The sequence below is a fragment of the Bufo bufo genome, chromosome 9 (genome assembly GCF_905171765.1).
Source record: "Bufo bufo chromosome 9, aBufBuf1.1, whole genome shotgun sequence".
Lineage (NCBI taxonomy): Eukaryota > Metazoa > Chordata > Amphibia > Anura > Bufonidae > Bufo > Bufo bufo.
Window position 1 is genome coordinate 106,369,809 of NC_053397.1, and position 18,659 is coordinate 106,388,467.

At 47.4% G+C, this 18,659-nt stretch overlaps 1 protein-coding gene across 3 annotated transcripts in view; it reads left to right on the forward strand.

Annotated features, from left to right (window-relative positions):
* Nucleotides 1-18,659, forward strand: part of HMCN1 (hemicentin 1) — a 723,834-nt gene that overhangs the window by 167,376 nt on the left and 537,799 nt on the right. For all 3 annotated transcript variants that reach the window (XR_005774384.1, XM_040408842.1, XM_040408843.1), the window contains 2 exons: nt 8,543-8,669; nt 12,534-12,688. Coding sequence is in view for 2 of the 3 variants with exons in the window: in XM_040408842.1 (XP_040264776.1) it covers nt 8,543-8,669; nt 12,534-12,688 (282 nt within the window). In the remaining variant the exon portion in view is untranslated. The remainder of the gene's footprint in view (nt 1-8,542; nt 8,670-12,533; nt 12,689-18,659) is intronic.

Here is an 18,659-nt window from a genome sequence, read left to right on the forward strand (position 1 = left end):
TTAACAGTGACCTCTACAGCACCACACCCCCTTAACAGTGACCTCTACAGCACCACTCCCCCTTAACTATGACCTCCACTGCACCACTCCCCCTTAACAGTAAGCTATAACAGTGAAGAAAAATGTCTGGGTTGTTATAAAAACCTGGTGTTTATGTCAAGACCAAAGGACCTGCGAGCTTCTATTGGCCAATAAGGGTCATGTGTAGGGTAGTTAGGATATGAGTGAAGAACCTGCAAGCTCCTATTGGCTAATAATTTTTTGGGGAAATATCTCAAGAATCGTAAGTCCTAGATAGCTGAGACCTGGTCCAAAACCTTTCTAAGATCTTGATGTACCTATGTGCATAATTTGGTGCAGATCAGTCCACTTGTTTGGCCATGCATAAAGAACATTAATTTAAAGTATATATGTATACAGGGGTGCACCACCAATGAGGCCAGGTGAGGTGATTGCCTCAGACAGCACCAGTGAGGAGCAAGAGGGGGGGCAGAGGAAGGGCCATGGGCAATTGGGGGGGGGCACCATTTCAGTTTTCGTCTCAGGCAGCAAAAAGGCTAGGTGCGCCCCTGTATGTATATATATATATATGTATAGCAGGCTGGATTTCCAGCCTGCATTTGTGGGAGGGGCATAGGGTATTTAGCCGGCTCACGCCCTCCCTCTGGTGTCGGCATCGCACAGTGCATCTTGTGTTACGGCGACGTCATTCGAGTGCGACTTCCGGTTCCGGCTAGACTGACGAGGCAGACGCTGCGGCGGTACGTTCCTCCCGGGCGGCGCTCCTTCTGGGTAAGTTACTCCGGGCTTCGCCGCCGCACTCCATCTCCGGCCGCCCACCTCCGCTTCCCCCACCGACGCGTCTCCTCTGCTGCGCTCCTCTGACCGCGCCATCTAAACTCCGTGCGGCCGCGGTCGTCGCGCCCGGTCTGGGGGAGCGCGCATCTCTGGCATGGCCGGCGGGGGAGCGGTGCAGCAGGAGACGGGACACTTGGTGCGGTCCGCTCAGGCAGCGCTGGGGCAAGATTCAGCTGGGGCACACCGGAACTGGCTGCTTCATATTCCCCGCGTCCAGTCTCCTCCACAGCAAGCCGTTGCTCCAAACGTCGCATCGCGGGGGGTCCCGCGCGTCTCCCCCTCCCCCCGGGCTGATTCCTCCTCCTTGTCCAGGCCTTGGGGGGGCGGCAGACGGGGACGCGGGGACGCCACTCCACGACTTCCCCGATGCGTTCCACGGTGGAATGCATCGGCATGCGCAATTCCGCCCATCTCCCGGAGCTCCACCACTTCCCCGGTGCGTTCCACGGTGGAACGCATCGGCGTTCCACACATCGCTTCAGTCATAAGGAAGCCTCCCATATTCCCAACCTCCCTGCGCTCCACCGTGGGGCACCCAGGGGGAACCCCTAATCCTGGGCTCCAATATGGAAGGCATACCACGCCCACTCCTGGTTCCCTGACCACATTTTTCATGCCCCACATGTGTTTTCAATGATGTGTTACATGAAAAGCCCAGAATACGCTTGGGCGGACATGTTGCGGGGATGCCGTGGCCGGGCGGCTCGGTCTTGCGGTGCGGCCGGGCGTTCCGGGAGCAGCCGGTTGCTAGGCACGCCGCGGTTTCGCCCCTGAAAAAGAAAAAAAAAAAAAAATCTGTGCAGATATGTTCCGTTTTCTCTCACCTGTTTTCTATTGTACCTGGTCGCCATGTTTTTTCCTCCAAGGATGTCCAGGTGGTCTTCTCTTCCTGTCTTGTATTAATATGGTTCTCTCCGTATCCTGTAGCCTGATACCTTCAGGTTCCTTTTCGGGGTGTCGCCCGACACGTCCAGGCTCACTGCCTGTCCAATCACCTGATACGTTCAGGTCCGGTTGCCTCATACGTCCGGGGTTTTGCTTTCATCGTGTACTCCCTCCTCATCCGTTCTAGTGTTTTTTCCGATGTGTCCAGGATTGGCTCCACGTCTTCCTGCCTGATACGTTCAGGAGGTTCTTTGTGTCTTCGGCCTGATACGTTCAGGTTTCTTTTTTCGTGTCTGTTTGCCGGATACGTCCAGGTTTCCGTTTTCATGTCCGTCTACCTGATACGTTCAGGTTTCCATCTTCGGCACTGTCTGCCTGATACGTTCAAGTTTCTTTTTTCGTGTCTGTTTGCCGGATACGTCCAGGTTTCCGTTTTTATGTCCGTCTACCTGATACGTTCAGGTTTCCATCTTCGGCACTGTCTGCCTGATACGTTCAAGTTTCTTTTTTCGTGTCTGTTTGCCTGGTACGTCCAGGTTTCCGTTTTCATGTCCGTCTACCTGATACGTTCAGGTTTCCATCTTCGTCACTGTCTGCCTGATACGTTCAGGTTTTCCGTTTTTTCATGTCTGTCTGCCTGATACGTTCAGGTTTTCCGTTTTTTCATGTCTGTCTGCCTGATACGTTCGGGTTTTCTGCTTCTGGTTTTTCTGCCTGATACGTTCAGGCCCTCGTCATGTCCTCTTGCTGGTCAAGCCTTCATCATGTCCTCCCTCCTGTTACGTTTGGTTCATGTCCCGTCCGGTCAGTCCTGTTGGTGTCTTTTTATCTGTTTCAGGGTCATTTCTTGGGCTCGCCTTCTCACTCCACGTCTTTCTTTCCCTCTTACTGTCCTGTTGCATCTTTCTTCTTCCCCAGGTGTACCTATCACGGTCAGTTCAGGTTTCTTTATCTGTCACGCTTGGGGCCCGTTGCTCGCCATTTGCCAGCACGCACGGGTCATGTCTCCTCACTGCCTGCCACACTGGTCAACTCCATGCTGGCAGCCAGTTGGGGCCTCGTTTCCAGACGCGTCTCGGCTCTCGGTTTGTTCAGGGCCCGGCGTATTCGTTCACTTGTTCACGTCAGGTCCTTTTCCTCACTACCTGACACGCTCAGGCCGCTCGGTTTTTCGTGTTTTCTTTCAGGTTGTCCTCCCATCGCCTGATATCGTTCAGGATTTCTTGCGTTTTCGGCCTGCCACCTCCAGGGTTCGTTTTCTTCCTGTTTCATCATCACGTAAGTTTCGTCTTGTCAGCAGATGTTGGGGTACATCTCCCCGCAGGTACCAGTAAAAAAAAATAATTTTTTTTCCTCACTTACCAATCCCAGATTCGCAGGGTGGGAAGTTCACTCTCTCCGCGGGCTTCCGAGTCTTTTGTTCGATTCCAGGTTTCCTAACTTTTTTCCATCCTAAACTTTCTGAGGCTCCAGGGTCCGGTCTTCTTCGGGCAACATGTCGCACGTCTCGGATATTGAGGACTCACTGTCCATCCCTGAGTCAGCGGTCTCGGAAGCAGCCAGCCGCGCATCTTACAGGCATTGGACCATCCCCAGGATGCTCGCGGAACTGAAGAAAAAAGGGATCCGCCATTCGGCATCGGCACGGAAGGCAGAACTGTATCATCTGCTCTTCCCTGAATCTCCCAGGGCTTCTGAACCACCCGGAGCCTCCGAAGATCTGGTCTCCATGTCGACCATTCAGCTCTCCCTGACCCAACTCCATGCGACCATCAACAACATGGCATCTTCGATGTCACACATCGACTCCAGGCTCCAGGCCGTCGAGAGCAAGATGGCTACGCCTCCTCCTCCGCCAGAGGCCGAAGCCGTGCCTTCTACTTCCCAGGCCAACGTCCCAGGTACAGGTCTGGCCTCTCCCGACATCGCCCCAGCGTTCTTCGTTTCAGAGAACATCAGGCGGGATATCCTGGCGGGAAAGGATATCAATTTGGCCGCCATCCTAATCTCCACCCATGATACGGTCGAAAACCGGACAATCGCCTGCGGTGATGTGTCGGTGGTGCTGAGGTCTAGAGACGTCCGCCTCAACAAGAAGCTGTCCATCCCCGAGTTTATGCTGACCTTCAGCCTGTACCGGGACATAGTGTGCTCCATTCATCCCCACCGCAGGGTAGAATTGGACACATACATGTACAAGGTCACCGAGCTGGGTTACAGATATGGCGGTACCGCCTTCTACGAGTACCACCGGTCTTTCTCTGCCAAAGCTGCAGCGGCTTTCCTCCAGCACCAGCATGTCACCAACTGGGCAGTGTTGGACATGGAGATTTTTTGCAGGCACTTCGCCGGGCAAAAATCCCCAGCCTGTGCCGGTTGCCAATCAGTCCTCCATTCTTCTGATTGGTGCCCCCATGTCACCAACCCATCTCCTGCCAGGCCAACGTCCAGCTCAGGGGCGCAGAAACCCAACCCCACCACGGACAAACTCGGCCGTCCCATCACCTTCTTAGGGAAGAATCAGCTATGTAACAACTTCAACCTGGGTTCTTGCAGTTATGATAAATGCAAGGCTTTGCACATCTGCACCATCTGTTTCAGGGCCCATCCTCAGTCCTCCTGTTCCCAACGCACGGCTAAACGCTCATGACTAGGCGGGGTCAACGTTGACCTGTTACTCTCCCTCCTCCAACAACATCATGATCCCAGTTTTGTCCAGTTTCTCTCACAGGGGTTCTCGGAGGGTTTCCATACCGGGCTAGTCACCCTTCCGCAGGTCACTCATGAGTGCCCCAACCTCCTCTCTTCTCTGGCGGATCCCGGGGCGGTGGACGCTCTGCTGGAGGCGGAGTTACAGAAAGGCTTTATGATCGGTCCTTTTGCAGAATCCCCTTTCCCTCTGTACCGGGTCAGCCCCATAGGTCTGGTGTCCAAAAAATCTTCCAATAAAAAAAGATTAATTTATGACTTGTCTGCTCCTCATGCATCCAGCACCCCCAGCCTGAATTCCCTGGTCCCGTCAGATGAGTTCTCTATGCAGTACTCGTCCCTGGACGAGGCCGTGGAGCTCATTTTACAGGTCGGGGCAGGAGCTTGGTTGTCAAAAGCGGACATTGCTGATGCCTTCAAGTTGCTGCCCATCCTGCCTCATCTGTGGAAGTTCTACGGCCTCAAATGGAGGGCAAAATATTACTTTGCCACCCGCTTGACGTTCGGGTCAAAGAGCAGTCCCTGGCTCTTTGACCAGTTCGCCCAAGCACTGCATTGGCTCCTGGTCAATCATGCCCACTGTCCGAGGGTCATCCATTACCTGGATGACTTCTTGCTCATCGAGCAGGCCGAACACGCCCCGGACAGGTTGGACAGCCTCCTCAGCCTGTTCAGCCGCCTCAATGTTCCGGTGGCTTCAGCTAAGGTCGAGGGCCCCTCCAGGGTAATCACCTTTCTGGGCATCACCCTGGACACTATCAGAATGGAGGCCAGCCTCCCCCTGGACAAATTAAACAGGTTAAAGGACTCCGTGGCCAGGCTCGTGGGCACCCGCACGGTGTCAAAGTTGGAACTCCAGTCTTTATTGGGGTCTTTCAACTTTGCCGCCAGGATCATGCCCCAGGGCAGGTCTTTCACCGCCGGCCTACTCAGACTCCTCCCAGCAGCCTCAGATCGGCATGCCCTCATCCACCTCGGGCGTGACGCGCTGGCGGATCTGGCCATGTGGTCCTTGTTTTTGTCCAGCTGGAATGGCATCTCCCTCTTCGTTCCTCAGTGGAACGAGGCCTCTCCCTTGGTATTCTCCGATGCTGCTGCTTCGCTCGGTTTCGGGGCCATCTGCGGGGATCAATGGTTTGCGGGTCCTTGGCCCACGCAGGTCTCCTCAGACCAGGAGGCTGCCAGGTTTTCCCCCCTGCTCGAGGTCTACCCCATCGTCGCAGCCGCTCTTGTCTGGGGTCAGTCATGGAGTAACAGGCCAGTGTGCTTCATGACTGACAACCAGGCGGTTGTTGACATCCTCGCCAGGGGTAGGTCCAGCTCCCCCAAGGTCATGCGTCTGGTTCGCAGGCTCACCTGGCTGTCCCTGCAAAACAACTTCCGCATCATTTGCAGGCACATAGAGGGCAGGAAAAATACCGCAGCTGATGCTCTGTCCCGTTTAAACTTTAATTTGTTTTTCCAGGTCATGCCGGGAGCTCGGAGAGTCGGGATCAACCCTCCGGGGTTCGAAGCCCTGATCATGGACTAGAGGAGTACGTTTCCGCAGCCCACGGTCTCATCCGCGAGTCTCTCTCGGCTAATTCTGCCCGGAACTATTTAACAGGGTGGAACACCTTCAGGCGGTTTGCCCACCTTCACCCCAGGGGGGACAGGGACAGAGTCTCCTTCGTCCTGGCTTTCCTGGCATACTGCCACAAGGAGCTCCATCTGTCCCACAATACCATCAGACTTTATTTAGCGGGCATCCAGCACCACCACATGATCAGTCACCCTAGTCATACCTCCTTCTTTTCCTCCCAGGCGGTCAAAGCGGTTTTGAGGGGCATTCAGAAGCTCTCTTCCCCTGCCCTTCCCTCCAGACAACCAGTCACAGGGGAATTATTCCAAAAAATTTCTGCCGCCCTAGATGGTAATCCCTTTGGCCCTTTCAGAAGTTCGATCCTCAAAGCCGCTCTCTACCTCAGCTTCTATGGGTTTCTCAGGCCGGGGGAATTCTGCTGCACCTCAGCCCGGAATCCAGGGCCGGTTATCAGCCAGCTCCTCCATAGTTTAGACCACTTCACCTTCTCTCTTCCTTCCTCCAAAACCTCCCAAGTCGGTCCACCGGTACAGATCGAATACTTTAAGTCGTTCAATCCTTGGTGCCCAGTGTCCGGGTTCAATCAGCTGCTCTCCACTCTCCATGACAGAACTCCCGATAGCCCCCTACTGCCTTTTCCCGTGCTGTCATTGACGTCCGCGCAGTTCATCAGGCACATTCGTTCCATAGCTTCGGGTCTGGGGTTCCACGCTGCTTCCATTTCCGGTCACTCCTTCAGGATCGGGGCCGCATCGGCAGCCTCCAAACATGGCGTCCCCGCTCACGTCATACGGAAGATGGGACGATGGCAATCTTCCTGTTTTTCCCGTTACATCCCTCATCCACGGGTCGAGATTGCCAAAGCCTTTTCCAGTCTGGTTTTGTAATCTACAAATAATAAACTGCCTAAAATTCATGTTTTGCCCCCTTTTTTGGCTACCCGCGTCACGTGGCTAAAGGCACACCACTAGCCAAGGTTAGGTCCTACCGTGTCCAGTGCACACCCTCTTCCCAACACTTCCCCCGGAGCCTTGACCACAAGTATAGCAGGCTGGATTTCCAGCCTGCATTTGTGGGAGGGGCATAGGGTATTTAGCCGGCTCACGCCCTCCCTCTGGTGTCGGCATCGCACAGTGCCCCACCCGACCCTCCCTCTTTTCCAGCTTCACTCAGCTCAGACTCCCTGGGTTAGCCCCCTTTTTTGGCTACCCGCGTCACGTGGCTAAAGGCACACCACTAGCCAAGGTTAGGTCCTACCGTGTCCAGTGCACACCCTCTTCCCAACACTTCCCCCGGAGCCTTGACCACAAATATATATAGTATATAGAGCAATGTACTGCTATGTGAGGTATGAGGTATTATAGATGCAGTGTGTACAGATAAATAGTATATAAAACAGTGTACTGATATATGAGGTACAAGGTATAATAGATGCAGTGTGTACAGATACATAGTATATACAGCAGTGTACTGATATGAGAATTACAAGGTATAATAGATGCAGTGTGTACATGTATAGATATATAGTATATACAGCAGAGTACTGATGTGAGGTATGAGGTATAATAGATGCAGTGAGTAAAGATATATGTGGTCAGTTATTCATTTTGGTCACTGTATGAGGTTCATGAGGTAGTGGTGGTTGTAACTGTCTGCAGTACTATATATTAGTAAGGTATGATGAGCAAAAACAAGGAATGGGGTTAAATGAAGAGAAAAAAGGGAGGAACACCTCTTACCACTCCATTCTAGTCTCAATGGAGAGCTTATTGAGCAGTTCTTCTCCATTTTGTTGGGGGTTGAAGGATGTCATCACAGGTCCTGGTAGATGTACCTTTCTACCCTGGGAACTACACTATTCTCAGTAGAGTTCCCTTTATTAGATGTACCTTTATATTTCTCTACTGATGATAGGGATTCTAGAATGAAGCTGGATGGGAGCCTGTATTGAATGTAATTAGGGAGCCAGGCCTTTGATTTACTGAGGGCCCCCCTTCTTCATGAGTCTCATAGCAGCAGCATGGTCGGCCTCCATTGGAGGTATGCCACTATGTGACACTTGAAATGTCACAGAAAATTCACAAAAAAGTTGCATCCTATGCTAGGCAGACCCCTTGTGCATTTTTTAGGACTAATTCATACAACACAGTTCAGTTGCACCAAATACATGTAAATTGTGCACCATTTCATAAATTTGGTGCAACCACACAATGTTAACCAGACTTAAAAGTGATATGAAAATGATCTCCAGTGATAAATGACCACCCATAGTGTGTAAAATGAGTGACAAATATTGTAGGATGCATATTTATTTATTCGCTTATTATGTTTAGCTTGTGCATTTAGTTTAACAGCCCTTGTCACTGATCCTTCGTAAGAATATTCCACCTTACCACCTTGTTTTTGTAGTCTAAAATATAGACAAAGTCAAATGAAAAACGTTATCCTAACAAGTCTGTCACATTTATGCATGTAATATACCAATAATGATTTTTTATTTTTTACTAGATCCTCCTGAAATTGCAGGCAGTGAAAGCATTAGGAATGTTTCTGTCATAGCTGGAAATGAAGCTAAACTGGAGTGTAGGGTGAAAGGAAAACCCTTCCCTCATATCCACTGGTTGAAAGATAATAGGTAAGATTATAAAGGAACAGATAGAATCTACTAATTCATATGGGAAGCAGTTTACTGTAGCTCTCTACATACTCTGGAACATACTATACAATGAGGTCAAAAGCGATGGGAATCGCCCATCTTTTCACAGATTTGGTGGACGATTGCAGTATATTATATATGATAATTGTTGGAGAAATTAGCCAATGAAAACACACCCCACACCCCTGCCAATCAACTTTGGCAGTGCAGCAAATGCGCTAGAACTATACAGCTCCATACATTGTGCAGCAAATGGAGCTGGTTATGTCACAAACCTGTCCGGGCTCCAGCAGTGAGATCTCCAGCTTTGGCACGTCTGTGCCAGGAGAGACACACTGTTAATGGTGATGCGAGAGCAGCGTCCTTAGAAACACAATGCAACGCTCTTTCTCCCCACAACAGGCGTGTGCTGGAGGAGACTAGCAGTGGGCTGACCTATCACAGTGGTGGAGAACCTATGGCACGCATGCCAGAGGGGCACTTAGAGCCCCCCTCTCTGTGGGCACACGACTTTGTATGGGCCGTGTTTAGGGTTGCCACCTGTGCACTATTACTAATGAGTGCTTTCATTGTGGAGAGCTTATTGGTACAGCTTTTGCCCCTCCCCCTCTTCTGCTTGTGTTAAAAAAATAAAAAAATAAAACTCACCTGATCCATTTCATTGCACTATGGGGAACACTCGCTACTCACTGGATGCGCAGGACAAGACCTGACCTCCAGTGTGATGACGTTGCTCAGAATTGACTTTAAGCATCAGGATCTGCAAAATGTCATCACACTGGAGCGCAGGTCTTGTCCTGGTCTTGTCCAGGTCTTGTCCTGCCAGTGAGTGTTCACTGGCATGCAATCAAATGGATGAGTTGAAGTTTTTTTTTTTCTTTTTTTTGCACAGCAAGAGTGGGGAAGGGGGCATTAATAATATTGTGGCCTCTAATGGGGGCATTATTAATACTGGGAGCCACTAATGGAAGAAAAATAATACTAGGGGGCACTAATAGGTCATTATTAATACTGAGGGCCACTAGTGGGGGCCTTTCTTAATATTGGGGGCCACTAATGGGACATTTTTAATACTGGGGGAGCCAACAGGGGCGTTCATTTTACTGAGGCCTGTGTTAAGTCACGTCAGCTTAACTTGGCTGAGTTTGGACACTAAGTCTCTAAAAGGTTCGCCATCACTGACCTATCAGGTTCTGATCCTGGGACTTGTTGATCTATTTAAATCCCTTCTTGGCCTTATACCAGTCCACACTGATGGTCTCTATCTCATTAGCTGTGTTCCTGGTTACATATATTGGATTACTATTGTTTTGACCTCTGCTTGTCCTTTTGACCTCTCTCTGTCTAACGTATTGGTACTGAGTTTTCTGTCTGGTTCTGATCTCGGCTTGGCTATTTGACTATTCTCGGTCTCTCGATTTGGTAAGTTGTCCTCCTGGTTCTGACCCATTTCATGACTCTGTCTCTGTGTTTTACTTTTGTCCCTTGGTATTTGTCTTGCACCTTAGTAAAGTAGGGAATGTCAATCTTGCAGACCTGACACTTAGAGTTTGCACTGCGAGTAGGCATGAAAAATGGGCAGGGGTCAAGTTAGGGCACAATGTCTGTGTTTTCCCTACCTACTGACATTACAAGTTAATTTACAAATGCATTTATTAAAGTGGATACTGCAGTACTCAATGGATGGTGCTGTTTAGTTCCAGTGGCTGTTTCAGGTGACAAAGCTACTCTCAAACAACTGATGGGGGGATGCAGGGTGTCGTACCACACCGATCTTATTTTGATGACCTGTCCTGTGGATAGGCCTCCAATATAATTTTTTCTGAAAACCCCTTTCATATAAATACATATCAACATTTTTGGGGTCATAAAATTAACTAAATTAATAATTTTATGTAGGGAAGACTTATTTTCCATACCATAAAGTAAAGGAGCATTATATCAGCTATATGGTGGGATAATGGGCTAAGATTTCCTGTGGGACTGGTCAAATAAAATGTTTAATAGCCATTGAAAAGAAGTTAATTCATCTAGTATGGTGTTTGGTCCAACTCTCTATTTAAGAGTGTTATTAATAATAGTCAGTAATAAATCATACATATATCTGTACTTAATTATTTAGCACTCGATCGAGGAGGTCCTTTTCCTTGGAAATTTCCTGCTCACCTTCTCTACCTAAAAGGAAATGTCTATCTTAACAACCTTTTTTTTATTCCAAAAAACTAAAGTGAAAAGGGAGCAGATGAGCTGTAATTACAAAACAAGGGAAATTCTTAATTAAGACTATTTGCATAATGTAAATAGGTTTTCCTCCTGAGCTACAATATTGATGACCTATCCTTAGGATACGCCATCATTATCAGTGAATTGATGGTCCAACTCTGCATACCCCCAATGACCAACTAACTCAAAGTAAGATGAGCTCTGTCTGGTAAAAATAAAAGGGATGAGGCTTTCTTGGGGACGATGGATCTTTTAGCCAGTAGATCGGTGGGGTTTCTGGAAGTCAACCCCCACTAATCTGATACTGATCAACTGCCCTGAGGACAAGATTGTAGTCCAGGAAACCTCTTTAATTTGTATGAACATTCATTTTTATGTAACATATTAAAGCTGTCACAGCTTCTCTTCTAGTGATCATTCTTTTCTGTTTATTACTATGATATGGCATGGAGTCACACACTCCTCATATGCATATGGCATTGCTCTGCAGGTTCTTTAATACAGATATTCAAGATATAACAATTACAGAATGGATGTGAATTACTGACAGATGGGCACATAGCAAAGAAGCACTGTATGTATTTAGAAAATGATAAAACTTCATTTGGATGCATTGAAACAACATTTGGCCCGGTAGTTCAGTACAATTACAAATACAGTGGGGTGGAAGCACTTACAGCTCATTTGCATTAGGGTTCACATTTTCCTATAGGGAATGTACAATGGCTTACATACAAGTACAGTGCTCCCTCACATAACAAAATTAATTTGTTTGGGAACAACCATTGTAACTTCAAGTTCCTGTAAATTTAGAACAGAAACTCAATGGAAAATTAGTAATTGGCTCCCAAAACTCAAAATGTCTGACAGATATAATAAATACACATATTAATGACAAACAAGCATATAAATAATAAAGATAAAGCAAGTTCTTAGGGTACTTTCACATTAGCGTTTTTCTTTTCTGGCATAGAGTTCCGTCCTAGGGGCTCTATACTGGAAAAGAGCCCCATGCATTCTGAATGGAGAGCAATCCGTTCAGGATGCATCAGGATGTCTTCAGTTCAGTCATTTTGACGGATCCGGATCCGGAATTTTTTTCCATAGGAATGTATTAGTGCCGGATCCGGCATTAAAAATAACAGAATCGGGAACCTCCCTTCTGGTCTGCGCATGCGCAGACCGAAAAAAAGGTGAAAACAATAAATGCCGGATCCGTTTTTTTCCGGATGACACAGGAAAGACAGATCCGGCATTTCAATGCATTTGTAAGACGGATCAGGCATTTTTCAGACTGCCGGTGACGAAACTGCTTTCCGGATCACTCTGCCGCAAGTGTGAAAGTACACTTAGAAAGAAATTCATCTTCCTTTTTCAAAATATACGAAATTCTTATCTTTTTCTGTACATAATTTCCCTATGCAGTATGTACTTTGAAATAATGTTTACAGGTGAACATACCCTTCAAGAGCCCCAAAAAGTGCACTTTAACCCAAAGTTAAAAATGCCATAGTAGATTTATTGAATTCGATGATTGACATTCCTTTGTATAAATTGTAATGGTTCTGTTAATGTGGCTGACTTTCTTTTTAATAACCTTTTGATATCTTTTTATTGCAGATTACTTGTTGTGGGAGATCCTAATCTAATCATTTTGGAAAATGGACAAGTTCTTTACATAAAAAATACACATCCAAGTGACAGTGGATACTATAAATGTGTAGCATCTAATTCTGCTGGATCCCAGACGAAAGAAAGCAAATTAACTGTGTTTGGTAAGATACAAAAATCCAACCGCTTGACAAGCAGTAAAATGTCATAAGAAATCCTGAGCACAAATAAGCAAAGATCCATTCAGCATAGTTTGGTAATTCACTATACGTGCTGCTGTGGAGCTAAAATGGAGCATCTGGACACCATTCTGTGGTGACAGATCCATTCAGTACTGACAAAACAGATGATGCAAGTTAATAATACTACTACGACTGTCTTACAAGGCTTAAACAGGTTTCCAGGATATCAATAAGGCTGGAAGGGAACCTGTCATCACACATGAAGTCCTCAAACCACCACCATAGGATTGAACAGGATAGTAATAGGTTTGCAGTGATGCCACCTAAAATGTCTACCTTCAGTATAAAGGAAAAAATAATCTAATGTGGGGGTCTCAGTGGGAGTCATGTAGTTCTGGCTTGGAAGCAAATGATATGCAGATGTAACCTCAGTGGTTCTTTCCTTTAGGCCTCATGCACACGGCCGTTTCCGTGTGCGTGCCGCAATTTGCGGAACAGCACAGACAGCCTTTAATATAACTGCCTATGGCTACATGCGCACGACCATATGTGTTTTGCGGTCCGCAAATTGCGGATCTCAGAAAAAAAAAAAAGTATGACATTCTGTATGGCATCTGTTTTTTTTTGCGGATCCATTGTAATAATGTCTATCCTTGTCCGCAAACTAGAAGAAAAATAGGATATGCACTATTTTTTTTGCGAGGGCAACGGAACAGACAAACTGATGCGGACAGCACACGGTGTGCTGTCCGTGTTTTTTGAAGACCCATTAAAATAAATGGGTCCGCATCCTAGCTTCCAATCCATCCTGACCGGCAGCCTCGTCCTCTTCAGGTTCGAGCCAGTTCCGGAGAGCCGGCCTCTCACAGCTCGCCGCCGCTCACTCACCGCCAGCTGTCAGGACCATGAGCGAGCAAGTCAGACAGTCTGCACTGCAGTTTGAAATGAATCCTGTGTCCGGGTCTGAGAAAGGCTTGTACCCGGACACAGGATTACAAACCTGGACTGTCCGGGTCAATCCCGTACGGGTGGCAACCCTTAGCAGCACACCATCAAAAAGGGGGAACAGGACCGTTTCTGGGATCAGTGGGGGTCGCAGAATCATACCCCACTAATCATATAGTTATGCCCTATGGTGTGGAGAGGATAACTTGAAAACCTGGACAACCCCTTTAAATCATCCACCATTCCACCACCAGTATCTCTTTACATGGCAGCAGTAATGCCTGTAAATATGGAATATCATCACTACCGCCATGTAAACCATACGTGTCAATACTGGAGAATGTGATGCACTGTGCAGAATTTTTTAGTCATAAGTCCAATGCTCTTTGCAGGTCATAACCTTCAACAAAGCCCAAGCAAAGGTGCAAGAGGAGCAACGTGAGCAAAGGTCATAAAAGGAGGGTCATAACCGAAACAGAGGCATTAGGGTCACCTGAGGCAGGGTAAAAGTGGGGATCCTGGAGCAGTGGTAACTGGAGAAGAGGCAATATTAGTGGTGCATTTAGAGTGGGGGCATCTGGAGCTGGGGCATTTATGGGGGTGCACCTAAAACAAAGGCATTAGGGTCACCTGAGGCAGGGTAATAGTGGTGATCCTGGAGCAGCGGTATTAGGGGGGCAACTGGAGAATAGGCAATATTAGGGGTGCATTTAGAGTGGAGGTATCTGGAGCTGGGGAACTTATGGGGGTGCACCTGAAACAGAGGCATTGGGGGGACCTAGGGCAGAGTCCCCCCAATGCCACTCTGAACTCTGCAGAAACTAGCACACATTCATAGATCTGTGTCTGCTATAAACAAATCCCCTATTTCCCCCCTTACAGTCTTCTACAGCTCACTACTATCACACACCTGAGAAATCAGCCCAGCACCGCAGAGGAGTCCTCCTCTCCAGCAACCAGTTTTCTGACAGCATGGAGGGCAGGAGGATGGCCAGACATGTTCTCTCCTCCTTCACTGCCAGCAGCCCGGGAAGTTTAGAAGATACTGAGGGGCCTCCTGTACAATTTACACCAGTAGGAGGCTGCATCACTGTGCGACACTGCCACCTAGTGGCTACAATAATTACAGTGCTGCCCATAATTATTCATACCCCTGACAAATTTTAAAGTTACTTTTATTCAACCAGTAAGTGATTTTTTGACGGGAAATGACATAGGTGTCTCTCAAAAGATAATAAGACGATGTACAAGAGACATTATTGTGAAAAAAAAAAACATTTCTCAGCTTTTATTTACATTTGAGCAAAAAGTGTCCAGTCCAAAATTATTCATACCCATCTGTCACGGCTGAGGATGGTGAAAACCCTCAGCCGTGCGATGCCACAAGATGTAAGTGGCTGCTCGGCCAGGACCACAGAATTAGGGAGCAGGTCACCTCCTATCGCATCCCTAATCTGACCCTGACTCCTAGCTGCATGAGCCGACCTTGATGGTAGGAGGGCTCATGCTCAGGAACCTCGGATCCCTACTCACCCTCCGCCGATCCCTGAACTAGGAGCTGGGTAGACCACCTGTTCCTCCTGGATGCGGAGAAACAGGAGTCTAAAACTGGCCGAGCTGCAAGGGGATATAAACAGACTATGGATATGGCAGGAGAGTGAAAGACTTCCACCCCTACCTGCCACAGACACACTGACTGGATCCCTGGACACAAGTGCTGAAGTCCACACACAGACATAAAAGGACACAGCACACAAACACACAGGAAGCCAGAACCATAGCTGCAATAATAACAGACACCACATAAACATAAACTTAACATCACATAACAACATTTATGACCACAAGGGTGGCCCTCACTGGCAGATGGTATAAAGTAGGAGGATGACTCCAGCAGACCATGGCTGAAGTACCCCTCTGACTACTGCTCTCAGCAGAGGCTATATAGGCCCAAGTAGCCACACCCACACAGACACACCCAGTGTTCACACACACAGAAGGGAGTTAACCCTTCCTAGACCAGGTAAGGGAAAACAGCCACATACAGGGGAAGTGTACAAACCCTTATCACACTGCAGCTGTTACCGCAGGCAACGACATGCGTGGCAACCGTGTCCTGGGAGTCAGCCAGAAGGCCGAGACACTGCCACCACATGTAAAGAATACAACACGTTGCCTCGGGCAGCCACAAGTGAAGGGAAACTATCACAGTGCACACACCCAAACTTCGTGCACACCAAACATATAAAACGGCACACCTACAAAGACAGGTTGCCAGGTGTAACCGCATGCAGATTGCAGCAAGCTCCCAAGCACAAACATGTTACCAGCGGCAACCACATGTGAGGCAACAATCCAGCCGCCCTCACCATGTGATTGACAATAACCAAACCGCAGGCAACTGCATGCGGATCAGGAGTCACGACCATAACCATGGTCGTGACACCATCTCAATAATCAATAGAAAAGACTTTATTGGCTATTACAGCAATCAAACTCTTCCTATAATTGCAGACCGGCTCTTTGCATGTCTCCACAGGTATTTTTCCCCATTAATCTTTAGCAATGAGCTCCAAATCTTTCAGGTTGGAGGTCTTCTTGCCATCACCCTGATCTTTAGCTCCCTCCACAGATTCTCAATTGGATTCAAGTCTGAACTCTGGCTGGGCCACTCCAAAACATTAATGTTGTTGTCTGCTAACCATTTCTTTACCACTTTTGCTGTGTGTTTTGAGTCATTGTCATGCTGAAATGTCCACTAGTGCCCAAGGCCAAGTTTCTCTGCAGACTGCCTGATGTTGTCTTTGAGAATCCTCATGTATTGCTCTTTTTTCATTGTGCCATTTACTGTGATTTGGTTCCCTGGTCCATTGGCTGAAAAACACCCCCAAAGCATTAGGTTCCCACCACCTTGTTTGACAGTGGGGATGGTGTTCTTTGGATTGAATTTAATTTTTGTTTCATCTGACCATAACACAGAAGACCAGAAGTCTTCTTCTTTGTCCAGATGAGCTTTTGCAAAGGCCAAGCGAGCTTTTGTGTGCCTTATCTGGAGAAGTGGCGTCCTCCGTGGTCTGCCAGGGGTATGAATAATTATGGGCAGCACTGTATCTCTCCTGAGAAACAAGAGAAATAATTACTCCTCCATCTTATCTCGGGCGCAGGAGACTGGGGGCCTACCGAGGAATCCCCCGCCTCCCCAGTGGGCCAGTCCGAGCCTGCATGGGAAGACTGTTGCCGTGTGTGCGCGCAGAATTTACATTATACATCTGCACTGAGAGCACTCATAGCTAGGTGGGGAATGTTTATACCTCATAGGTGCACAGGGTAGGTTTTAAAGCTGCTTTGAGAGTAGATCTATGACAATGTGAGAAAGGAAGTTCAAAGTTACATGCCCCATAATGGTAATAAAAGTTGAGGAAGACGTGACACGCACCAGTAGTAGCACATTTCTTTAACCCCTTCAGAATGCGTTGATTCTCCATTTTTATTTTATTTTATTTTTTTACTTCTTGCCTTCCTAGAACCATAGCTTTATTATTTTTCTATTCACATAGCCATATGAGGGCTTGTTTTTTTGCGGGACAAGTTGTACTTTCTAATGGCAATATTTAATATTGCATACAATGTAGTAGAAAGCTGGAAAAAAAAATTCAAATGGGGTGGAATTGGAAAAAAAAATTGATTCTGCCACAGACTTATGGGTTTTGTTTTTGCGGCGTTTCCTATGCCTACTACCCTGTTACCTTCATTCTCAAGGTCAATACAATTACGGTTATACCACATTTGTAAAGTTTTATTTTTGTTTTAATTCTGAAAAAAATGTAAAACTTCGGAATTTTTTATTTATTTTTAGCACCATATTCAGAGCCGTGTGATGGCTCATTTATTGCAGAGTGATCTGTACTTTTCAGTGTACCATGGCATGTATGCAGTGGCGTACCAAGGGGGGGGCGGGGGGGGGCGGCCCGCCCCGGGTGCCACTCACAAGGGGGGTGCCATGACGGAGTCACCCCTCCATCCACTGCTGCACCGCGACGCGACTCCGCCAGGCGCCGGCTTCTGTGGAAGGATTATTGCGGCGGCGCGCAACATGACGTCACGACGCTGACGCCGTGCCGCCTTCACGGATCTTTTAAAGAAGCGGAAGGATCCATTAACAGCGGTCGGACGGAGCCTGAGGCATCATCAAAATGTGAGTAAATAATTGTGTAATTAAGGGGTGTGTGTGTGTGTAATTAAGTGGGGGTTTGTAATTAAGGGGGGGTGTAATTAAGGGATGTGTGTGTGTAATTAAGGGAGGGGTTTGTAATTAAGGTGGGGAGGGAGGGGGTGTAATTAAGGGGGGGAGTGTGTAATTAAGGGGGGGTGTAATTAAGGGAGGGGGTGTAATTAAGGTGGGGAGGGAGGGGGTGTAATTAAGGGAGGAGGTGACGTGTAATTAAGGGAGGGGGTGTAATTAGGGGAGAACTTTCTTGGGGGGGGTGCCAAACAAAGGGTTCGCCCCGGGTGCCAAATGCTCTAGGTACGCCCCTGCATGTATGTCACTTTTTATTTACTTTTTGGGGAAGTTAAGTGACAAAAAAAATGGCAAATCGGCCATTTTTAATTATTTTCTGTTGTCATATGGGATAAATATTTAAAAATTTTAATAGTACGGGTATTTTTACATGTGGCAATGCCTATGATGTTTTTTAATTGCTTATTTTTAAATTTTTGGGGGGAAAGGGAGGTGATTTGAACGTATATATTTTTTATATTTTTATTTTTTACTTTTTTAACCCCTTAAGGCCCTATTTCACCTTAAGGACTTGGCCATTTTTTGAATATCTGACCAGTGTCACTTTATGTGTGAATAACTTTAAAATGCCTTTACTTACCCAGGCCGTTCTGAGACTGTTTTTTCGTCACATATTGTACTTCATGAGACTGCTAAAATTGGGTCAAAAAAGTTAATTTTTTTGCATAAAAAATACCTAATTTACCCAAAATTTTGAAAAATTAGCAA